Source organism: Silurus aristotelis (genome assembly GCF_946808225.1).
Source record: "Silurus aristotelis genome assembly, chromosome: 8".
Classification (NCBI taxonomy): Eukaryota; Metazoa; Chordata; class Actinopteri; order Siluriformes; family Siluridae; genus Silurus; species Silurus aristotelis.
Window position 1 is genome coordinate 5,904,367 of NC_139581.1, and position 19,294 is coordinate 5,923,660.

The following is a 19,294-nucleotide window of genomic DNA, read 5'->3' on the forward strand; positions in this document are numbered from 1 at the left end:
ATACATACACACACACACACACACACACACACACACACACACACACACACACACACACACACACACACACACACACATATATACATATACATAAAAAAATATACATGTGTGTGTGTGTGTTCATATACAGTTTTATTTGGATTTGATTTGATTAAAATTTGATTTTTTTTTTTTATATACAGTGGTGTGAAAAAGTCAAAGTCCTGACCTAAATCCTATCGGGATGTTGTGGCATGACCTTAAGAAAAAAGTCAGTTTATGCTCGAAAACCCTTCGTTGTGGCTGAATTACAACAATTCTGCATAGATGAGTGACCAAAATCCTTCCACAGCACTGTAACAGACTCACTGCAAGTTATCGCAAACGCTTGATTGCAGTTGTTGACGCTGGGGGTGACCCAACCGGTTATTAGATTTAAGGCGCAAACACTTTTTCACACAGGGCCATGTAGTTTTGGATTTTGTTTCCCCTCAATAATGAAAACCTTCATTTAAGAACTGCATGTTGTGTTTGCTTGTGTTATATTTTACTAATATTTACATTAGTTTGATCTGAAACAATAGTGTGTGACAATAATGCAAAAAAATAATAATTCAGGAGGAGGCAAATACTTTTTGTGTGTGTGTGCGTTTGTATGTGTGTGTGTGTGTGTGTGTGTGTGTGTGTATATATACGTTTACATCACTCCTGAGATATATATATATATTTTTTTTTTTTTTACTTTGTGAATTAGTTACCATATGAACATTAAAGTATTCCCAATGTATTAATATAAACCTCTGGTTTAAAGCTTGTTGAACCACAGCACTTTCAAATTCTCAAATCTGATTGGATAATAAGGTTCATTTAATATTCTATTAATGTTCTATTTCAAATCATATACCAAACTGGTTCTCTAGTAGCACTAAGAACTTAATAATTTGTAGTTATATTTGATACTAGGATGTTTTCTGTAAGATGATATTTATGGGAGTCTCTAATATCAGTACAGTGGAACCCGGTTATCTCGCCCTCGGTTACCTCGCCGAACCCTGATATCTCGAGAACAAGGGGGGGGGGGGGGGGAATTTGCCACCTAACGTCAGTTATCTCGCGCTGTGCAGCCGCAGAAGAACTCGCGGAAGTGGCGGAAAAATCAAACCTTACAGCTGCTCCAGGTGTTGTATTGTATACTGGTGAATCTCTGCTGTTAGTTAGTGCACATATGCCTTTTGTTGTTAAATGTTATGCGATGAACGGGAGGCGAAAGCCGCGCTTGGCGGCGCGGAACGTGAGATGAGCAGCAAAAGCATAGAATGAACACCGGCAGGATCGGGGGGTGAATCCGCCATGCGCTTTGGGAAGAAAAGAGCAGCCGGTGAGAGAGTGCCGGTGGGAAGACACGTACCGGGATACGCATGCGCGATAACAACGACCGCAGTGAACCAACATATACCAACAATAACGGACAGTGAGAGTGTGGAAGTTTAAATAGGAGCTGGTGATGATGATAAACGAGCACCAGATGTGCGCGATTGAAGCCGGGAGCTTCAGAGAAAGCTGCCGAGAAAACACCTGACACGCTGAAGGGGGCCGAATATATATATATTTATATATATTATATATATATATATATATATATATATATATATATATATATATATATATATATATATATATATATATATATATATATATATATATATAAATAAAAAAGCAATGGCTGGAAGCGACAGTTTACAGCTGCTCTAATCAGAACTGTTACAAACTTGTCTAATTGGAAATTAAACAGCAACACATTACACCTTTTTACCCATTTATTGTTATATAATTGAAAAATTATTGTTAAAAAAAAAAAATGATGAATCGGATTGAACAATTCATTTGAATGTAGAAATGGAGTAGTAGCAGGATTTTAAATGTATTAACTTGCTATATAAACCATTGATATACATTAAATACATATTAATATATTAATGTATTATATGTATGAACATATATTGATGTATGTTTGTGATTTAATAATGCATTAAATATCCAGAGTTGAGAACAAAGTTTCGTCCTCTCTGAGAAATTCACAGCTAAAGGGAAACAATATCTGGACCCATCATTAGTGATGTAAACCTGTAGAACAGTGCAGGTAAAGTGATGATGGAAGTGCTGGCATTGTTGAAGCGGATATCTTAGATGAAGGCCATGCAGTCCCGCTTCAAATCTGTGTGTACATTTCACCCTGCTTTCCAATCAGTGTTTAGATTATAGGAATGAGACACGCCCATAAATGGTCTTTTGCAGTTTAACGAAGCTGTGTGTACTTTAAGGTGAACTTTGTTTCCTTCATGTGGCTCATAAATACTTGAGAGCTTTTAGAGATAGTGAAGCCTCGCAGATGCCCAGCCATCATGAGTTTATCCAACCACATCCACAGGCATATAGCAGACGTTGCCTTTATAAGGAGATTATCTAGGCCCTGTCCTGATTTAGAGGTCACATGCTTGCACTCGTGTACCCTCCAAACTGGTACTCGGTGACAACTATACTCTATACTCTTATATGAAGGATGAACATGTCGTTCCTTTCTCGTTTTTTTCTGTGAGTTCCATGAATTCAATTCACGTTTCTTTCTAAAGAGCTTTTCACAATGGACATTGTATCCAATCTGCTTTATGAAATATACAAATTATATAACAGAAATCTAAATATGTGTATTAATCACAGATGAGCAAGTGTGGGGGCGACTGTGGCAAGAAAAATCTCCCTTAGATGGTAAAGAAACCTTGAGAGGAACCAGACTCAAAAGGGGAACCCATCCTCGTTTAGGTAACGCAGAGAGTGGTTATAAATCTTAAAAACAATAAAAGCGCGTACATATAGTATTTCTCTCTAAAACCAAATACCGCAAGATGTGTCTCTTTGTGGTGGCTAAGGGTTAAATTTTGGAGGGCCTCCTCTTGAGTAAAGCCCTTAACCCTTCTATGATAAGATAATTATAAGTCTTTTTGGATTTGGAGCTCTTGCCAAAAGCCGTAAATGTGAATGTACTGCTTAACATCTATAGCATAGCACCCAAGTAATGATTTTGGTGGTGGTGGTGGTGGTGGTGGTAGCTTAGTGGTTAAGGAACTGAGGTAATGATCAGAAGGCCGATATTTTACCAAGCTGATGCTCTTGGGGCCCTTGAGCAAGGCCCTTAACCCTCTGTGCTCCAATGCTACTGTATAATGGCTGACCCTAACTTCCTACGTTCGCTTGGTAATGTGGAGAAAGAATTTCACTGTGCTGTAAAGTACATGCGACAAACCTTTTTATTATATAAATTTTGGCACCTTTGATATTTAACCGGGGATTCATATACTCGTACTTCCACCCAGTTTGGACCAGTCATCCATAGACAGGTAGAGATCTCAGGAAAAACTTTTGCATGCAACTTTCTTGCTTTTGAAATGTCTAGCTCCTATTACCTTAAAGGAAGACCCTTGAAAACATTTGTTACAGTTTTTTAAGCACAATGCATATTTTCACTTCATTGAATGCGTTCCTACTTAAATGTGTTCATGTGGAATTTCCTCATGGAGCGTAATGTCAGGGTAATGTTCTCAGGGTAATTTTGGAAATTTTCCTCAGAGGATTTAAGGACTACCGCACTGCTTTATCTGATCAGGTTGCTCAGCCATACATTTTCTAAGTCAAATTTTTTAAAACAGTTTGCGATTCTTATTAGGACGATGTCCCGAGGAATGATGTTTGCATGATTATATAGAGTCGTCGTAATACGCTGAGGAACTGATTTGATTTTTAGTGAATTGAACTGAAAGTTTTAAAGGTCACAGCAAGGTCAGTTGTCTTGAAATATGACTATGGGTTTCTACAATACTCAAGACTACAGGTTTCTACAATTTTTGCCCTTCATCTGTTGATCTCGGAAGTCCTCAGAGGCCATGTATTTATGATCTTTTTTTTTTCTTTCCTTCTTGTTTTTACGCGATCACGCTTAATTTTCTCGCCTCAACAAAAGTTGTTTCCTCGGAAAGAAAGAGCATGTTCTAGAGGCAGCAGCAACTCACTTCAACTTATTTAATTAAGCATAAAACAGGAATAGCAAACCTCATGTTAATCAAAAATCTTAACAATAGGCTCACCTTTTTTCTCTCAGGTTTGACTCTGGGACACTTTTCTCTCTCACTAAAGTTCAGATAAAGTCCATATTTGCTGTGGGAAATGAGTAATTTTAAGTTCGAGATTTCAGTAGCCAACGTATGCGCCAGGATACACCAGGACCTTGACTTGACTTTTGGCTCAACTTTGACATAAAAAACATTCATTCCTGATAACGAGAAAACGTCATGTTCTGTCAATCATGAGAAAATTGTCGTGATCTCTAGAAAACGCATGTCACGATTACGAGAAAACGAGAGAAAAAACTATCGAATGCATGGTTTCTAATGACTTCCGTAGACTGACTTTCACACGGGCGGTCACTCAAGCATTTGAGCGTAAATGATGTTTCAATAATGATCAAATTAGCGATATAGTAAAAATGTGTTTATGGCAGATTATAAAATGAATTGACTGTAGCTACTGCTCTGTTCTGCTATTTTTGCTCTCTGGTGCCATGTCAACTGTTATACAAGGGGCTTCCAAATCAGCATGTGAAGGTAATTTAGGTATAAAAAATGGATGCTAGCGTGGCGGTACTACATGCAATATTAAGTGCCTATTGTTTCCTATTACTGATAGGTGGCGCACATGTCGCGAGCCATGTGAATTTTCTTGTAAACAAAGGACATCTTCAGAAGATGTCAAGCACAGTACAGTGATGAGACACTTAGTCGCAGTAAGACATTTGAATATTGAAAACATTTTAGTGATGGCCGTACGTCCTTCAGCGACGATTCCGTTAAGCAGGACGTACTAGTATGGTTTAGGCGTACCGACAAATCTTGCTATGCCGAATCTTTCCAGGCGTTAGCTAAACGCTGGGATGAGTGTATGTAGAAAAAGAAATGCAGTTTACACTCCTTTAAATTTGTTTTTATTTTATACATTTAAAGTCCAGGTTTGACTTGACATGTGTAAAGACGGACTGTGTGGACACCTAAGATTAGTTTGTGCTAATTTTATTTCATCCCAAAGGTGATCAGTAGGGTCACTTTAGAGAAGATCACTCAAGATCTCCCACGTCATCTCATGTAAAGCATATCTTGACAGAGCTGGCTTTTTTTTTTTTCCACAGGTGCATTGTTGTGCTGGAACAGGTTTGCCTATCAGAGTTCAAGTGAAGGGATCATGTTATGCTACTGCATCTACAGAAATAATTTTGCAATTGTGAGCTTCTAACTTTGTTGTAACAGTTTGGACCAAATATGAAATATGAAAATATGCTTGAAATGTCAAGCTTTCTAATATTTGGGTCTGTTTGTAAGAAGCTCTGGCCTGTTTAATTTTATTCAGTGGATGCAGTTGTGTGAAAGTGTCATCCATTTATTAAAAGAAATGCATTTTGAAAGGTTGAATAAAGTGACATTAATCTTTAACAGCGATTTCGAGCTGAATACATCAGTAATCAGTACACCAATCATTATCATGTTTGAGTTCAACAAGTCACATGCATGTTTGTTTGTGGACCGTCTAATTTCATCTCGTTCTCTAAAACGCAACCACAAGCCAAAAGAGTCCTTCTGCAGTTTGTATTGGAATCAGTTCGTTAGTTTGTGGACACGCGCTGCTGTGGTTAAGGGGTTAACAAAACCTGGAATAGAAACATCTCCCTAAAACTCTTTTCCTTGTTCTAATCACCTCGCCTCTCCTTTTTCCCCCCTTTAAGAAGAATCATCTGGAGTTATTATAAATTTGGAACATGGTTCGCAGAGCTGGAGACAACCCAACCCATCCCCCCCGCCACCCAAAACAAACAAAAAAATTAATTAAGTAATTCATAATAATAATTTCAATATAAATTGAGTCATTTGACTTAATCAGTACACAATTGTTATCTAGTTTGTTTTGAGTTGAACAAGTCAGATGATTACATCAAATGACTAAAATGATGTAGTAATTTTTTATTAACATTTTTTTCCTCTCAGTACTACAATAATTTTTTTTCCTCTCAGTACTACATACTACAATGCATGAACACCATTTACAAACTTCTTTCTTTGCTACAACAAAGATTATTTGTTACAATGCGCGATTGTACCCGAGGCACCAAAAAATCGGCATAAACATCATTCATCTTGCGTGCAGCTACATTTTAAAGGCAGAACTTTTTTTTATTTAAATTTTTTTTTATTTTATTTTTTTTTTATGAATTTTTTTTTTTCCCCCTCCCTTTTTACACAACATTATTTGCTGGAACATGACCTACGCAAGATCAGAAGGTAAATTTTAAAATGTCATTTTGGTGACGTGTAATTGTTTCCTTAAAGGACAATATATGTTACAAGCAGGAAAAAAAAACCCCTTCAAATATGATTTATTTTGTCATTTTTGGCTGCGTGCCAGAATTCAGGCACGGTGACATTCAACAGGATTTCCCAGACTGTCAAACAAATGCTTTTTAAACTAATTTGCTCGACATTCTGACAGCAACCAATGTACTGTAAGTCGGCGGGGGGGCAAACATTTGAATTGTGGGAGTTCTCTTTCATCAAAAGTCTGTTGACCAAAGCAATTTTTTTTGCAAACCGCAGACTTCAAAGTTAAGCCAGGTAGTTTTCCCATTCCTATCTCGAAACCTTTCAGCGGGAACGGTTTCTTTCTGTTGTCGGAGGGTGGGGGAGCATTTTATTTATTTATTTTTATGTTATAAGCTCTCGTTTGATCATCTCGGTCACGAGGCTCTCACAAACCTGTCGAGTGAAAAGGACATCAACTTGAGGCGATACCTCTCTTGCTTAAGATGTTGCATTTCACTCAGCACATACTTTTCGGTTGTATTTTTACTGCATGTAGCCAAGCCTGTCTCCACACCATAGGCATTTGTCAACACGTAGCCCATGTGTCATGAGCAGCCCTTTCAAAGTGAATCCCCAGTAGGGAGTCGATCCGACCACATAAAACAGCCATGAACAGGTGCTATCAGCCGGTATTTATGCGAGCACACAGACACTAGCATTAAAACACCCAGACACGGCAGGGCGAACGTCTGTGCCTCGCCCTTTTCATAAAAGGGAAATGGGCATAGTGAGACGTGACTGGTTTACTGAGCATGACAACCGAGGGGAGGATATTTGGGAGGGTGGATATGCTTAAAGGTTAGTGCCTGTGTAGTGCTGCCAAACTCGCAGTCCACGGTCCACTGATCGCCTGGAAAAATGTATCCAGAAGAGACTCTCATTTAGTGTCCACCAATCTCTGTTCCTTTTTCCCCCCTCGCTATCTCTCTTTCCTCAAACTGGCCAGCTCGATCAAGTGGCTCATTCCTGCTTTCATTCACGAGCGGAATTGTTCATTGGCTAAAGCCCTGTTTGGATCGGATTAGTTTCACATGGGGTAATAGAATTATTTTTTGAGTTTAATGCTTTCCAATTCGGTTGAGAGTAATTTTGTGTTTGGGGAATCTCAAACTGTTCTCAAACTTAATGTGCATGCTGTGTTTGGCCTTATAATACAGTAATACAGTCTCCAGTAACCTGAAAGAAACCAAACATTTACAAAGGCTTACCAGAGAACAAACACTTCCAGACTTTTATATACACTATATGGACCAAAGTATTGAGACACCTAAACTTTTCTGCCATATGTGGTTCTTCTCCAAACTGTTACCACAAAGCAGGGGGCACGCAATACAACATGCGGTGAAATGTTTTTATACGACTGTCCATCAAAAAGAAATGGAATATAAGGATAAAAAACGTATGTGAAATTGTACAGGACATCTTTTAATACGGTATTAAAGTTTTGCATTCACTTGGAAACCCAAACCTGTTCCAGCATGGCAGTGCCTCAGTGCACAATGGAAGCTCCATGAAGATCTCCAGTGGCTCTGATCTAAACACTACTGAACACCTTTGGGATAAAAACTGACTGTATCCCAAGACACAAATTTCCACAATCAAACTCGAAAATCTTGTGGAACATCTTCCCTGAAGAATGGAGGAAATTATGAGAACGAATTGGGACTGAATGTGGAATGTAATGTTTGAAAAGCATATACCATATTTATGACCAGATTTCTGCAAACTTTCGGCAATCTAGTGTATGCTAAGTTCTTTGCTAAAGCACATTTCTATCTCGGGAACAACTTGCAAACTCGCGTGCTGTACGATGAGAGCTTATAATTATGAAACCAAATAAAGTGGTACACAAGAGGAAATTGTAGAGTAGGGACCTTGTGTATACCTAGAAGCTGGCAACATTACAGAACAGACTTATAGTGGTAACTTGGGATCATAAATACTGCTTGGCAAAATGCATGTATTTTCTGTTTGTAATATACCAAATCCTAAGAAACTGCATTTGCTAATGCTGATTATTTCTAATGTTTATTTACATTTTTTTTATGTCATGATTTTGCAGTAATGATCATCAATACTCCAGCAAGGAAGGGTTTTTTTTCCCTTTCCTTAATGCCTTGAAATTTCAATTCTTCATGGAAAAATGAGAAAACCAACAACAAAAAAACAATTACAGATTTTAAACGGCTGTGTTTTTCTGAGTAGTACTTCTTTAAAATAGGAATTAAATGAGTTTTAACGAGTTTAAACAGAACGTGTATTTTTAGTGTATCCATGCCTGTATGCAGCTAGTAATTAGCAAAAATATCTTACAGCATCCAGCTCAGTTGTTGATTCAAATATAAAATATAAATAATAAAATGGTGAAATGCAGATTAAAACAGTACAAACCTTTTTTTTTTTTTTCTTTTTTCCATTGTGGAGAAAAGTAGCAAATAGACGTGAGAACTGAGTTAGCGACGAGAGATGACACCCAATCAGTGCCGGACCAAATCAAATGTCTATATCAATATAAAATGACAGCTACGGTAACTTGTTTTTAAAGTGGATTACATTCAGCGTACTTCAAAGAAAAAGTCGTTCCATTCTAAACTTATCTGAAACGTTGCGCGGCGGCTTTTGGGCCATCATCAAAAAAATTTCGCTACGTGCATAATATTAGACGCTCGGCTTTGCCAGGGAACATTTTATCAGGACCGCGTATGAGATTATAAGAACAGTGTTACCCAAAAATGTCATTTATTTTTTCTGCTGGTTGTCAACTTCTATAATGACTGGTTCCTCACAGGCCTTTGCTCTAATTGCAACACGCCTGAGGGTCTGTTTTTGGTAGGCGAGAAGTGTCACTTCCTGATTGAGTGTTTGAAATAGTTTCAGCATGAAATGATATATCTGTGTGGTTATGTGCAGGAGGAAACAAGTTAAAGAACCAGCAGTTCAGACTGACCTGGGCTTGGATCTCGCTGGAGAAGGAGTATTACGTGGTGGATGAGGAGGCCAAGTTCTTGGAGGTAGTCTTGCGGCGGAGGGGTTACCTCGGCGAGACGTCGTTCGTCAGTAAGTAAACTTTTATGACCTTTGTTTAAATTGCTCAATGGTTTTTTTAATGACCTATGAGCACCTTAATAAACTGGTACATTGCATCATAAGGAATTAAATATACTGTACCTCATTGTAATCATTTGTCAGGATGCATTATGAGTCTCGAATCGTTAATTTGCTGTAAATCTGATTTGTATGTCTTGTATGCTGGATGTTTCTCAGAATTTGAACCTTTAGCATGATTTTAACGAAGAAAAACATGCTGATTATGTAGTTTTTGTTTTTTTCTGCCTTATGAGGTGTTTATGTAACATTTATGGAAAGAGTCTCCAGTTTGAGTGCTTTTTAGTAGTATTTATTTATACTTTAGTCTAATTATTTCCAATAGAAAGCATGTAACTGGTAACTAGCTTGTCTTTTGGGCAAAATGAACTCTAAAGATTAAAACATTTCATGTCGTTGATTAATACTTGAAATATTACTGTGAAACGTTTTGGTTATGAGCACTTCGAGGAATGCCGTTATATGGAAATGATCCTTTGCTGTATGTTGGGACGTACCACACCACCCAGTTGTGGATTATTTCTATACAACAGGGTGGTCTTCATTAAAAGTGTGGATGGTTGCGATTTTCTCTTTGAAACCTTTGAGAGTTTCCTCAGGAGGACAGTCCATAGAGCTCTATAGATTTTTTTTCCATCTATTGGGAATGGCTTTTTTTCAATCAAAGGTCTCTGACTTGAAAACCTGAAATGGTTTTTATGTGCTTATCCAGTTTCTAAGCTTTTTTGTACTACTGTTGGTCCGTAGCCTATGGTTTCTCAGGCTTAGCTTCCTATTGGGGGCTTCACTAGAACCCTCTATGATTGATGAACTTTAAAAAGTTCTTGAAAAATGATACCCCAAACAATTCTGGGCTTTAAATGTCATTTCTTTCCATTGTCAAGCCAAGAAGATTGTGAAGATTTGTTTTATTTATTGGGAACAGATGGCAAGATTTAGCCGTTAATAAACCCCATTTCCTGTTCCATTCATTCCAAATGTAAATTGTGTGATTTTTAAAGTGCCATGCAATGTTAGCAAGAGGAAAATATTTGCTTTAAACAGGAAAAGATGGCATTTGCTAAGCGGAAATAACATCATTATTAAACCATTCAGCCCATTCCATACTAATTCTATTAATATAAAAGATAGTATAATGCATATGTGGTGTTTTCCATGAAAAATGTGTAATTAGATGCATTTAGTGACTCTGTTAAGTGGAAACCAGAGTGTTTCACATTTTCTACCATCTGGCATCAGCAGGGCTAACACGAGATTTAATATCTCCCCCTCGTTTGCTTTACTTAAAAGGCACAAACAACTTTTCTTTTTTTTAAATATATCTGGAGTTCTCTTCCAGAGTCTATAATAAAGAGATGCGAGTTGAAACTGTAAATGAAAGGAAGTGCAAAGCAGTGTGTCCCCTGGGTAGGCGATGCTAATGACCCAAGGTTCTAGCGCGGAGGAAGACAAAGTCTGGGTAAAACGAACAGGAACTTGAACACTCCGATTCCCTCTGGAAAAGAGTGTCTTATTGAGGATCACCGAATAAAAACAACTTTCCTCATTAGATGTATCTTATGGGGTTTAGAGTGCAGCTTATGCTTGTCAGTTTTGCCCTGACAAGCTCCTGCTGCTGATGCCACTGCTCAGATTTTGCATTTGTGCTTGTTTGGAGCTGTTCAGAAATTCAAAGACTTCACTGAGCACCATTGGCACACTTATGGATTTTTACTCTGTGAAAGTTGTATGTGAAACAGAAATGTCCAGATTAGAGCCTGCAGGCCAAAGTTGGCCCGTGGTGACCTTTTGATTTGGCTCGCCATGCCATTTATTGTCTTTCTTCGGCTGCTTCCCTCACCATATCTATAAATCCTCCTTGACCGCCTTCTTTTCCTCCTGCTGTCTCCTACCTACCATTCTCCGCAGGTTCCTCCTCTGCACATGGTTAAACCATCTCCACCACCAATCTCGCCTCTCACCTAGACTCTGAAACGTCCTACATGCTCTGTCCCTCTAATCAACTCATTTCAAATCCTGTCCATCCTCCCCGCAATTGAAAAAAAACTTTCCCTTACACTCTTGCAGATACTTTTCTATCACAAATCACTCCTCTCTACCATCACTCTTCTCCACCCACTCCACCCTGTCTGCACTCTTTTCTTCACTTCTCTAACACACTCTCCATTCCTTTGCACTGTTGACCCCAGGTACCTGAACTTCTCCACCTTCTCCACCTCTTCTCCCTGCAACCGCACCCCTCCACTGTCCTCCCTCTAATTCACACACATGTACTCTGTCTTGCTTTTACTGTCTTTCATTCCCCTTTTCTCCAGCACATACCTCCACATCTCCACGCTCTTCTCAACCTGCTCCCTACTCTCACCACGAATCACAATATCATCCGCAAACAGCATAATCCACAGAGACTCCTGTCTGACCTCGTCCGTCTCCTGTCTATCATTACTGAAAACAAGGAAAAGGGCTCGTAGCCGATCCTTGATGCAATCCAACCTCCACCTTGAACCTGTCTGTTGTTCCTACTTCTCACTTTACTGCTGTCACACTGTCCTTGTGCATGTCCTCCACCACCCTCACAAACTTATCTTCCACAATCTGAGTGCTATTTGAAAAAACCTTGAAAAAGTAAGGACCAGCTTCATGTCAGTCATTAGAGGCGACTGAATAGCTACTTTAGGCATCGAACTCTATTGTACAAAAAACAATACTGAGCACTGAACCAGATCTTCAGAAAGAACGCTGCAATGGGAGGTGGTAGCTCAGTGGTTACTGTTCTGGGTTACCATTAGGAAGGTTTAGGGTTCAAGCCCTGGTGTCATGCTTGGGCCCTTGAGCAAGGCCCTTTAGAATTTGTGCTGTATCATCTTTGACCCCAGCTTACTAACATTGCTAGGATATGTATAGAAATGACAATTTCACTGTGGGATCAATAAAGTTGTCTAAAAAAATAGTTAAAAGTGTAGATTACATAGTCATTTATTCAGTTTTGGATATTAATAAAATCATAAATTCGAGGAACCATGGCAACCTTTTAAATTTTAATGTTTGGTACAATGCGAAATTTATTTTAATAGTTGTGTCGCTCAATCAAGTTAGATTTTTGGCCTTTTAATAGTAGTACAGACTGGAATAATCCAGTTTACCACTTTCATGCACAGGTAAAGTACAGCGAAATTTTTTTCTGTGCTTGTTAGGAACTGCCATCTTAGTTCATGGTCTCCCATGATGCATGGCTCTTGGAGCAGATAGGGTTAAGGGCCCACTAGTGGCAGCTTTATAGTAGTATAGGGACCTTCTAATCAGTAAACTAGTCACCACTTACTCTGTTTAAAAGCATAACTCACTTCTATGGTGGCCAAGAAGTGCAAATCATAAAACAAATGAACAAACTAGAAAACAATTGTTCTTTTTATTTTTTCTCGGATTTGTTAAATTTTTTTTATTGTTTATTTGTTTTCAGTTTTGCACTTCTCAGTAGGTCTTTGCACTTGTGATTTTTAAAAGCAGTTTACTACGTAGTGATGAAAATAGGACTTGTTTCAGTTTTTGTCTAATGAGTTGTGATGTTTTATCAGTAAAATTTGAAAGAGTCTGAAAGTAAAGGTCTTGACCTCAGAAAAATTTGGTTAAAGAAAAACATGTTTATTTATATATATATAAAGTTTGAGTGAGTGTCTCATTAAATTTAAATTTGAGTGGTCATGGAGAGCCGGCTCTTTGCACGCCACTGTGAGACAATAACACCTGATTCTTGAAGTTCTTGAAGCAGGCCTGAATCATCAGCGATTATGTAGGTAGACCTTGACTTGTTCTACTGAAGTTAGATTTACCTGCTGATAATTCACTCCTCCACTAAAAGGCCAGGATATATATATATATTTTTTTCTAGAACCTGCATCGGCCTGCTGCTAACCTCTCTGAAGTTCTCCTGCTGTTCACCTGCTGTGAAGAAGATATAATTTGAAAGCAGTCATTTCCTCTTTCTTTCAAACAGAAGACGGACTTTTTTCCAAGCCTTGTTGAACTAATTTACTTTTATCCAGGCGCGTGTGTGGGCAGATAGAGGCAGGACTCATCCTCTCTCCCGTGTCTGTTTTTCCATATCAAAGCATTTTTCCCTTTTCTTCAAAGTTCAGGTTCTTCGTTTTTTTTTTTCGTCCAAATTTTTTGTTTGCGCAACGGCATAACAGTCCGCCTCCTAAATGTTATATCTCTCTAGCAGCCCATGTTTCTGCCCACATTCTGTCTTTTTGAATTAACTTCAAACAGAAAGACCCGTATCATCTATATGCTATTAATTAATCATAAATTCTAGTTGTTTACTTGCTTGTTGTTGTTTTTATTTTATTTTATTTTAAACATTTTTTGCAAGTGACCATTACTGTAGACTAGGAAACTGGTTTAATTACCACAGTGTCCATGCTGTGCACGGTCTTGCCAGCTGTCAGAGAAAGCTTGGCACCCCCTGCCATGATCCAGCTGGCGCGATGAAGCCTTTGTCAGTTGTCCATGTCCACCAAACCCGGGAGGACAGTCGCATTCAAATACAGCAATCTCATTTTGTGTAGTGCCGGTTTGGCCAGAAGCTCAGCATTAGACTTCAGAGATCATTTTGATTAACTTCCTTTCTCCAGTGGATGTCACAGTTCTTTGATGCAACAATTTATCACGGACATTCGTTTTCCTCAGAGCTGATGTTTACCGAGACGAAATCGAGACAGTAATTGGTCACAAATTTTAAAAATAATAAAAGTATAGCGCATCTACTAATAATTATATATATATATATATATATATAATTTGTGACCAATTTCTGTAGATTTATTTCTCCTCACTAAACTGTTTCTCGAGGGCGTTCTCTCAGCACCACTGCTGCTACGTGAATATGACGCATCAACACTATGGAGACAGACACGTTTCCTGAGAGTCACATATATCTGAGTATATATAGAGTTTTTGTAGATTGATTTTTATTTTTTATATATATATATATATAAAAATATATAATATTTATATATATATATAAAACGCTGTTACTGTTCTTAGCTAAAGAGCCTTCATTGGTTATCGCTTTTGTTCTGCCGATCGGTTTATCACCGAGGAGCTCAGGAGATCACAACACTTAATTTATTGAGCATCAGGAGGTGAAACTCTTATATTAGTCACAGCAGATTAAACAGTGCATCTCATCTCTCTCTCCACTCTCACAACTCCCGCGTATGCTCTGTTCTTCAGATCTTATTTTAAGTTATACTACGTTACATCATTAATACCCATAATTTTTACTCCTTACATATATGCAGGGTTGGGCAAAGATGCATCAAAAAATATCTTTAACTTCAAGTGTATCAAAATAAACTACAAAATACAGCAGCCACACCATGTCTCAAAGTAAACTTTGTCTAAAGGAGCATGAGCTTTCTTCGCAAATCTTGGCCTGTTAGATCTGTTCCTTCACCATTACACACCAATTCAGCTGATTAAGAAAAGCTATTTCATAGCAACATCTTTTCTCAGGCTTATTCACACAATAATTCTGACCAAATCAACCAGTTAACAGAACAAATATTCACGTATATTTCCCTGTGATTTTCCAGTTAAGGGTTAGTTTTAAAGTAACCAACAGTTTAATGTTGAACAGTTTGTGAATGACTCATAATTGTATCCTAATTTAGTTACTTGGCGTTTGGTAAAGAAGAGCTGCTTTACATCAGAAACACTGACTCAATGACAAACAAGTCACTCATAAGAAGACGACTGATGCCACCTGTGTTTATAGCAAATAGTTTATTATTAATCATTTGATTGTTAATATTTTATATAATATATTGTTTCAGGTAGTTGTTCATGCAATGGTGGTACAAATTCATGATCCTACTAAACAGCTACTTTAATTAGGGTACAATATTCGGCAATCATATTTTTAATTATCAATCATTGGACACCTAGCTGAAAGCCGACAGCAGACGTTTCTTTCCTTCACCACCTTCTTCCAGATGGATACATTTTCTGTTCTGATCTCAAGTCTGGGCAAAATACTGCGTAGGCACCAATCAGAGGCTGCATTTTTACAGTATTTTGAAACTACAAAAAAAAAAAAATACAAGTATTTTGGTAAAAAAAATATGAAGCCATTTTTATCAACGCCATCAAATGCAAATGACAAAATCCTATTTTCTGTTTGTATTTTAATCGTTTTTACCGAAATCATGCATCATGATATAAATGCCAACTTTTTATTAGATGCGCACTTTTTTTCATTCCATGCAACTTTTATGCCAATCTTACCATCCCTAATTCTTACTGTATAAACCTTCTCCACTCTCAAGGCATTGGAACCAAAGATGGCACTGCTGAGCAGGACAAAGATTTTCGTGGCAGAGCCCAGAAACAAGTTCAGTTCAACCCAGGCCAGACCTCTGCCACCTGGAAAGTACGGCTCCTCGGTGACCACCTGTACGAGCAATCGGAAACCTTCCAGATCGTTCTGTCGGAGCCGGTTATGGGGGCACTTGAGTTCCCCCAGACAGCTACAGTGGAGATAATCGACCCTGAAGATGGTGAGTTTTCTAAATAATTTCAAACTTTGTGTTTTCCATTGATTTTAGATCATTATCTCCAGCTTAGGAATGTGTTTGACAGCAGACCTGGGCCTGTAATTATATTTAGCCTTTCATTGTGAAGCTACGTTGCTACGTTGACATTTTGTAAAACCTCATCAGTGTCTTTATAATGAGTTTTTGTCTGATTCAGAACTATATTGCTCTCTGAATAATTTTATCCTAAAATAGAAGAAGCAGCTGAAGCTGAAGAAGCCTGTTTGGAGCTTTTTATATTTCAGGGTTAATAACTTTACTCTTTAGAATTTAACTTTTATATGGAAAAAATACAAAACCATTCTTAGTGCAAATAAATGGCAAAACACAGCTTTCCAAACTGAGTAAGGACTTTCTGTTTACCTTGACCTTACTAGGCCTGTGTTTGGAATCATATTCACGCTTTATAACACCATTCAGTGTATTTAATATGGATATATCAGGTACTGGTCATAAGCATCAGAAAAAGTTCAGTTATGAATAAACTGACTCAGATACTTGATTTAGTTTTTAAGTGCTCCTTGAAAAGTCTGAACAGTGTTAATTTTTTTTTTGGAGCACCACCTTAGCTTTTTTTCTTTCATTTCTACATCTAGAAGTACACCAACCAGGCATAACTTTATTACCACCGATCAGGCATAGCATTATAATGACCTGCCTAATATTGTGTTGGTTCCCCTTTGCTGCTAAAACAGTTCTGACCAGTCAAACATTAACAGCATTAACTTCTTCAGCAGTCTAAGCTACAGGAGTTCGTCTGTTGGATCGGACTGTGTATAGTAGAAATGACAATAAAAAACCTCTTGACTTGACTTAGAGAGTCTTAGAGACTCTTGACTCTTAGAGAGACTACATGCATTAGAGACCTTAGCTTAGCTCTGGTAGCTGTCATGTGACTAGAGAGCTAGCTAGTGGGCGAAGAAAACCATAAATATCTTTTACCGAAACAACTCTGACATGTTGCATATTACTTTTCAGCGTTGTCTATGGTGCCTGCCTGCAAACATAATGTTGAAAAAGAAGGCAGTCTAACAAGCGCAGTAGGAAAACCCTTGCTGAATATGTGATGCACACCAGATGTCCAGCTTGTACATTTGACATTATTAGTTACAGCAAATGCCACGGTGATGAAACGGAAGGCCATAATCTTATCAGTTCAGTTAGATAGCGGCCGTGAAATTGTCCGTCATGCTGCTGCGCTGTAGCGGGAGTGAAATCTTTAAATCACAGATTCTCGCTTTAACTTTTGGGGATAACCATCATATAAAATTCGAGAAATTTCCTTGTGAAGAATAGTTTTTAACTACATATATAATGAGAATGGCTGCCATGCATAGAATGTATGTAGCGGTTTGTGTGGTTTTAAAAGATCAGCAAGATCTTTAAGAGGCTTGTTTAAAGTCATGGTAGTGAGTGATGTTTTTGGGGAAATCAGCGTTTTTAAGTCCGATTAATTGAGATGATAAAGGAACGTTTCTCATCTCGTGGAGAGAACAGGTTTTCTGCTTATTCGGTTCTTTTGGAAAATGATCAGATTAGCGTAGGGGGAAAAGGATTGAATTGAAGGAGGAACATTTTCAGCAAATCCTGTTATTATAATTTTAGATTTAGGAAACACCGTGTCAGTCAGCCCTTATGTTCAAAAATTTACTTTGGTTTTCATCAATACTGGTGTTAGACATTTATATACTGGTGTTGCACTTTATCCATTCTGATCATTAAGTGTTTGTAGCGGGATTCATAGGATGCTTGGAAGCTGGAATGCATAAAAGGAAATCTGAGCTGGTGATGGATATTTTGAAATGCATTTCCTGGATTTTCAACATTTTATATACTTGTTTATTTTAGCAGTGGTTTGGTGGGTAAATGGGTGGATGGGTCCATGAATGGGTGGGAAAATGGGGTGGGTTGGTGAATGGATGGATGGATTTTGGAGTTGATGAATGGGTAAATGAATAGATTGTTTTTGTTGAATGGGTGGGTTTGTGGACTGATAGGGGAGTAGGTGAATGTGTGGATGGGTGAGTGAATGGATGTTTGATTGGCTGGGTGAAAGAAAAGTTGGATGGGTTGGTGGGTTTATTTATTTATTTATTTATTTATTTATTTATTTATTTATTTATTATTTAAATAAAAAATACTACAATTCAGGGCTTTTATATCGATCACACACCAAAAGCAGTTAGCACAAGTTGTAGTGTTTAAAATGATTATTATTATTTATCATTTTTTTTAAAGCCATAATCCTAGAAATCTACATGTTGACATTGTATATTCAGCTCTACACACCAGTTTACTGTTTTTGAAGGTCACAAGTCTGAGGAAAGCTAAAAAATATTTATGCTACAAGTGTACCACTGAAGCAAAGGTTACAAACACACAAAAGCAGGCAGCGGAGGGCACATTAGCATAAAAATGCTCTGACATTCTCACTGGCCCTGGTTCATGAAATGCCGGCAAGGGCTCGAAAATCCCACTTTCGACCTTATTTCCCCTCTCAGTTCAGTTCTCCGCTGCTTAACAATGTGTTCAAAAAGATTAAGATCAGATTTGAGGTATTTTTTGACTACTGGAGTTTATTTCGTGGTCTTGTTCCTCCAGGAACATATCGATTTCTCTTCCATGATCCGCTGCACATTGCATCATGTCCAAAAAGTTTTTAACATCTTACGTTTAAAGAAAGTTCAGCATTTTCACAGTGCTGTTAAACATTAGATACTGCGGAATGACACTGTTGTGTTCGCAAGGTACTGGCTTCACCTGCATTCGAACTGTAACATTGTGATTTATTTCTTTTATTTTGATTTGTATTTTATTAATTTATTTTTTTTATTTTCTTTAGAGTCCACAGTGTTTATCCCTTCAGCGACGTACTCTATTGAGGAAGATGTCGGTGAGTTTCTGATTCCTGTTCGCCGCTCTGGAGACGTCACTCAGGAGCTGATGGTCATCTGTTTTACACAGCAAGGTGGGAAAAGACACACAGCTCTATTTAACATTGCTAATTCTCCTTACATTTGTATTAGGAAACATTAATTGCTTGTATTTACACACAGAACTTCCTTTTTATCTATTCCTTATTTATCCATCCATCTTCTGATATGAATAATCCAGTGCCTATGATCTTAAAGCTTTTCTGTTTTTCAGATCTGGATCTAG

General features: G+C 37.9%; 1 protein-coding gene across 1 annotated transcript in view; it reads left to right on the forward strand.

Moving 5' to 3' along the window:
- frem2b (FRAS1 related extracellular matrix 2b) overlaps window positions 1-19,294 on the forward strand; it is a 138,743-nt gene that overhangs the window by 52,469 nt on the left and 66,980 nt on the right. Inside the window, exons 3-5 of the mRNA XM_083547710.1 lie at window positions 9,345-9,491; window positions 15,869-16,099; window positions 18,978-19,103. Of these exons, the coding sequence (XP_083403836.1) occupies window positions 9,345-9,491; window positions 15,869-16,099; window positions 18,978-19,103 (504 nt within the window). The remainder of the gene's footprint in view (window positions 1-9,344; window positions 9,492-15,868; window positions 16,100-18,977; window positions 19,104-19,294) is intronic.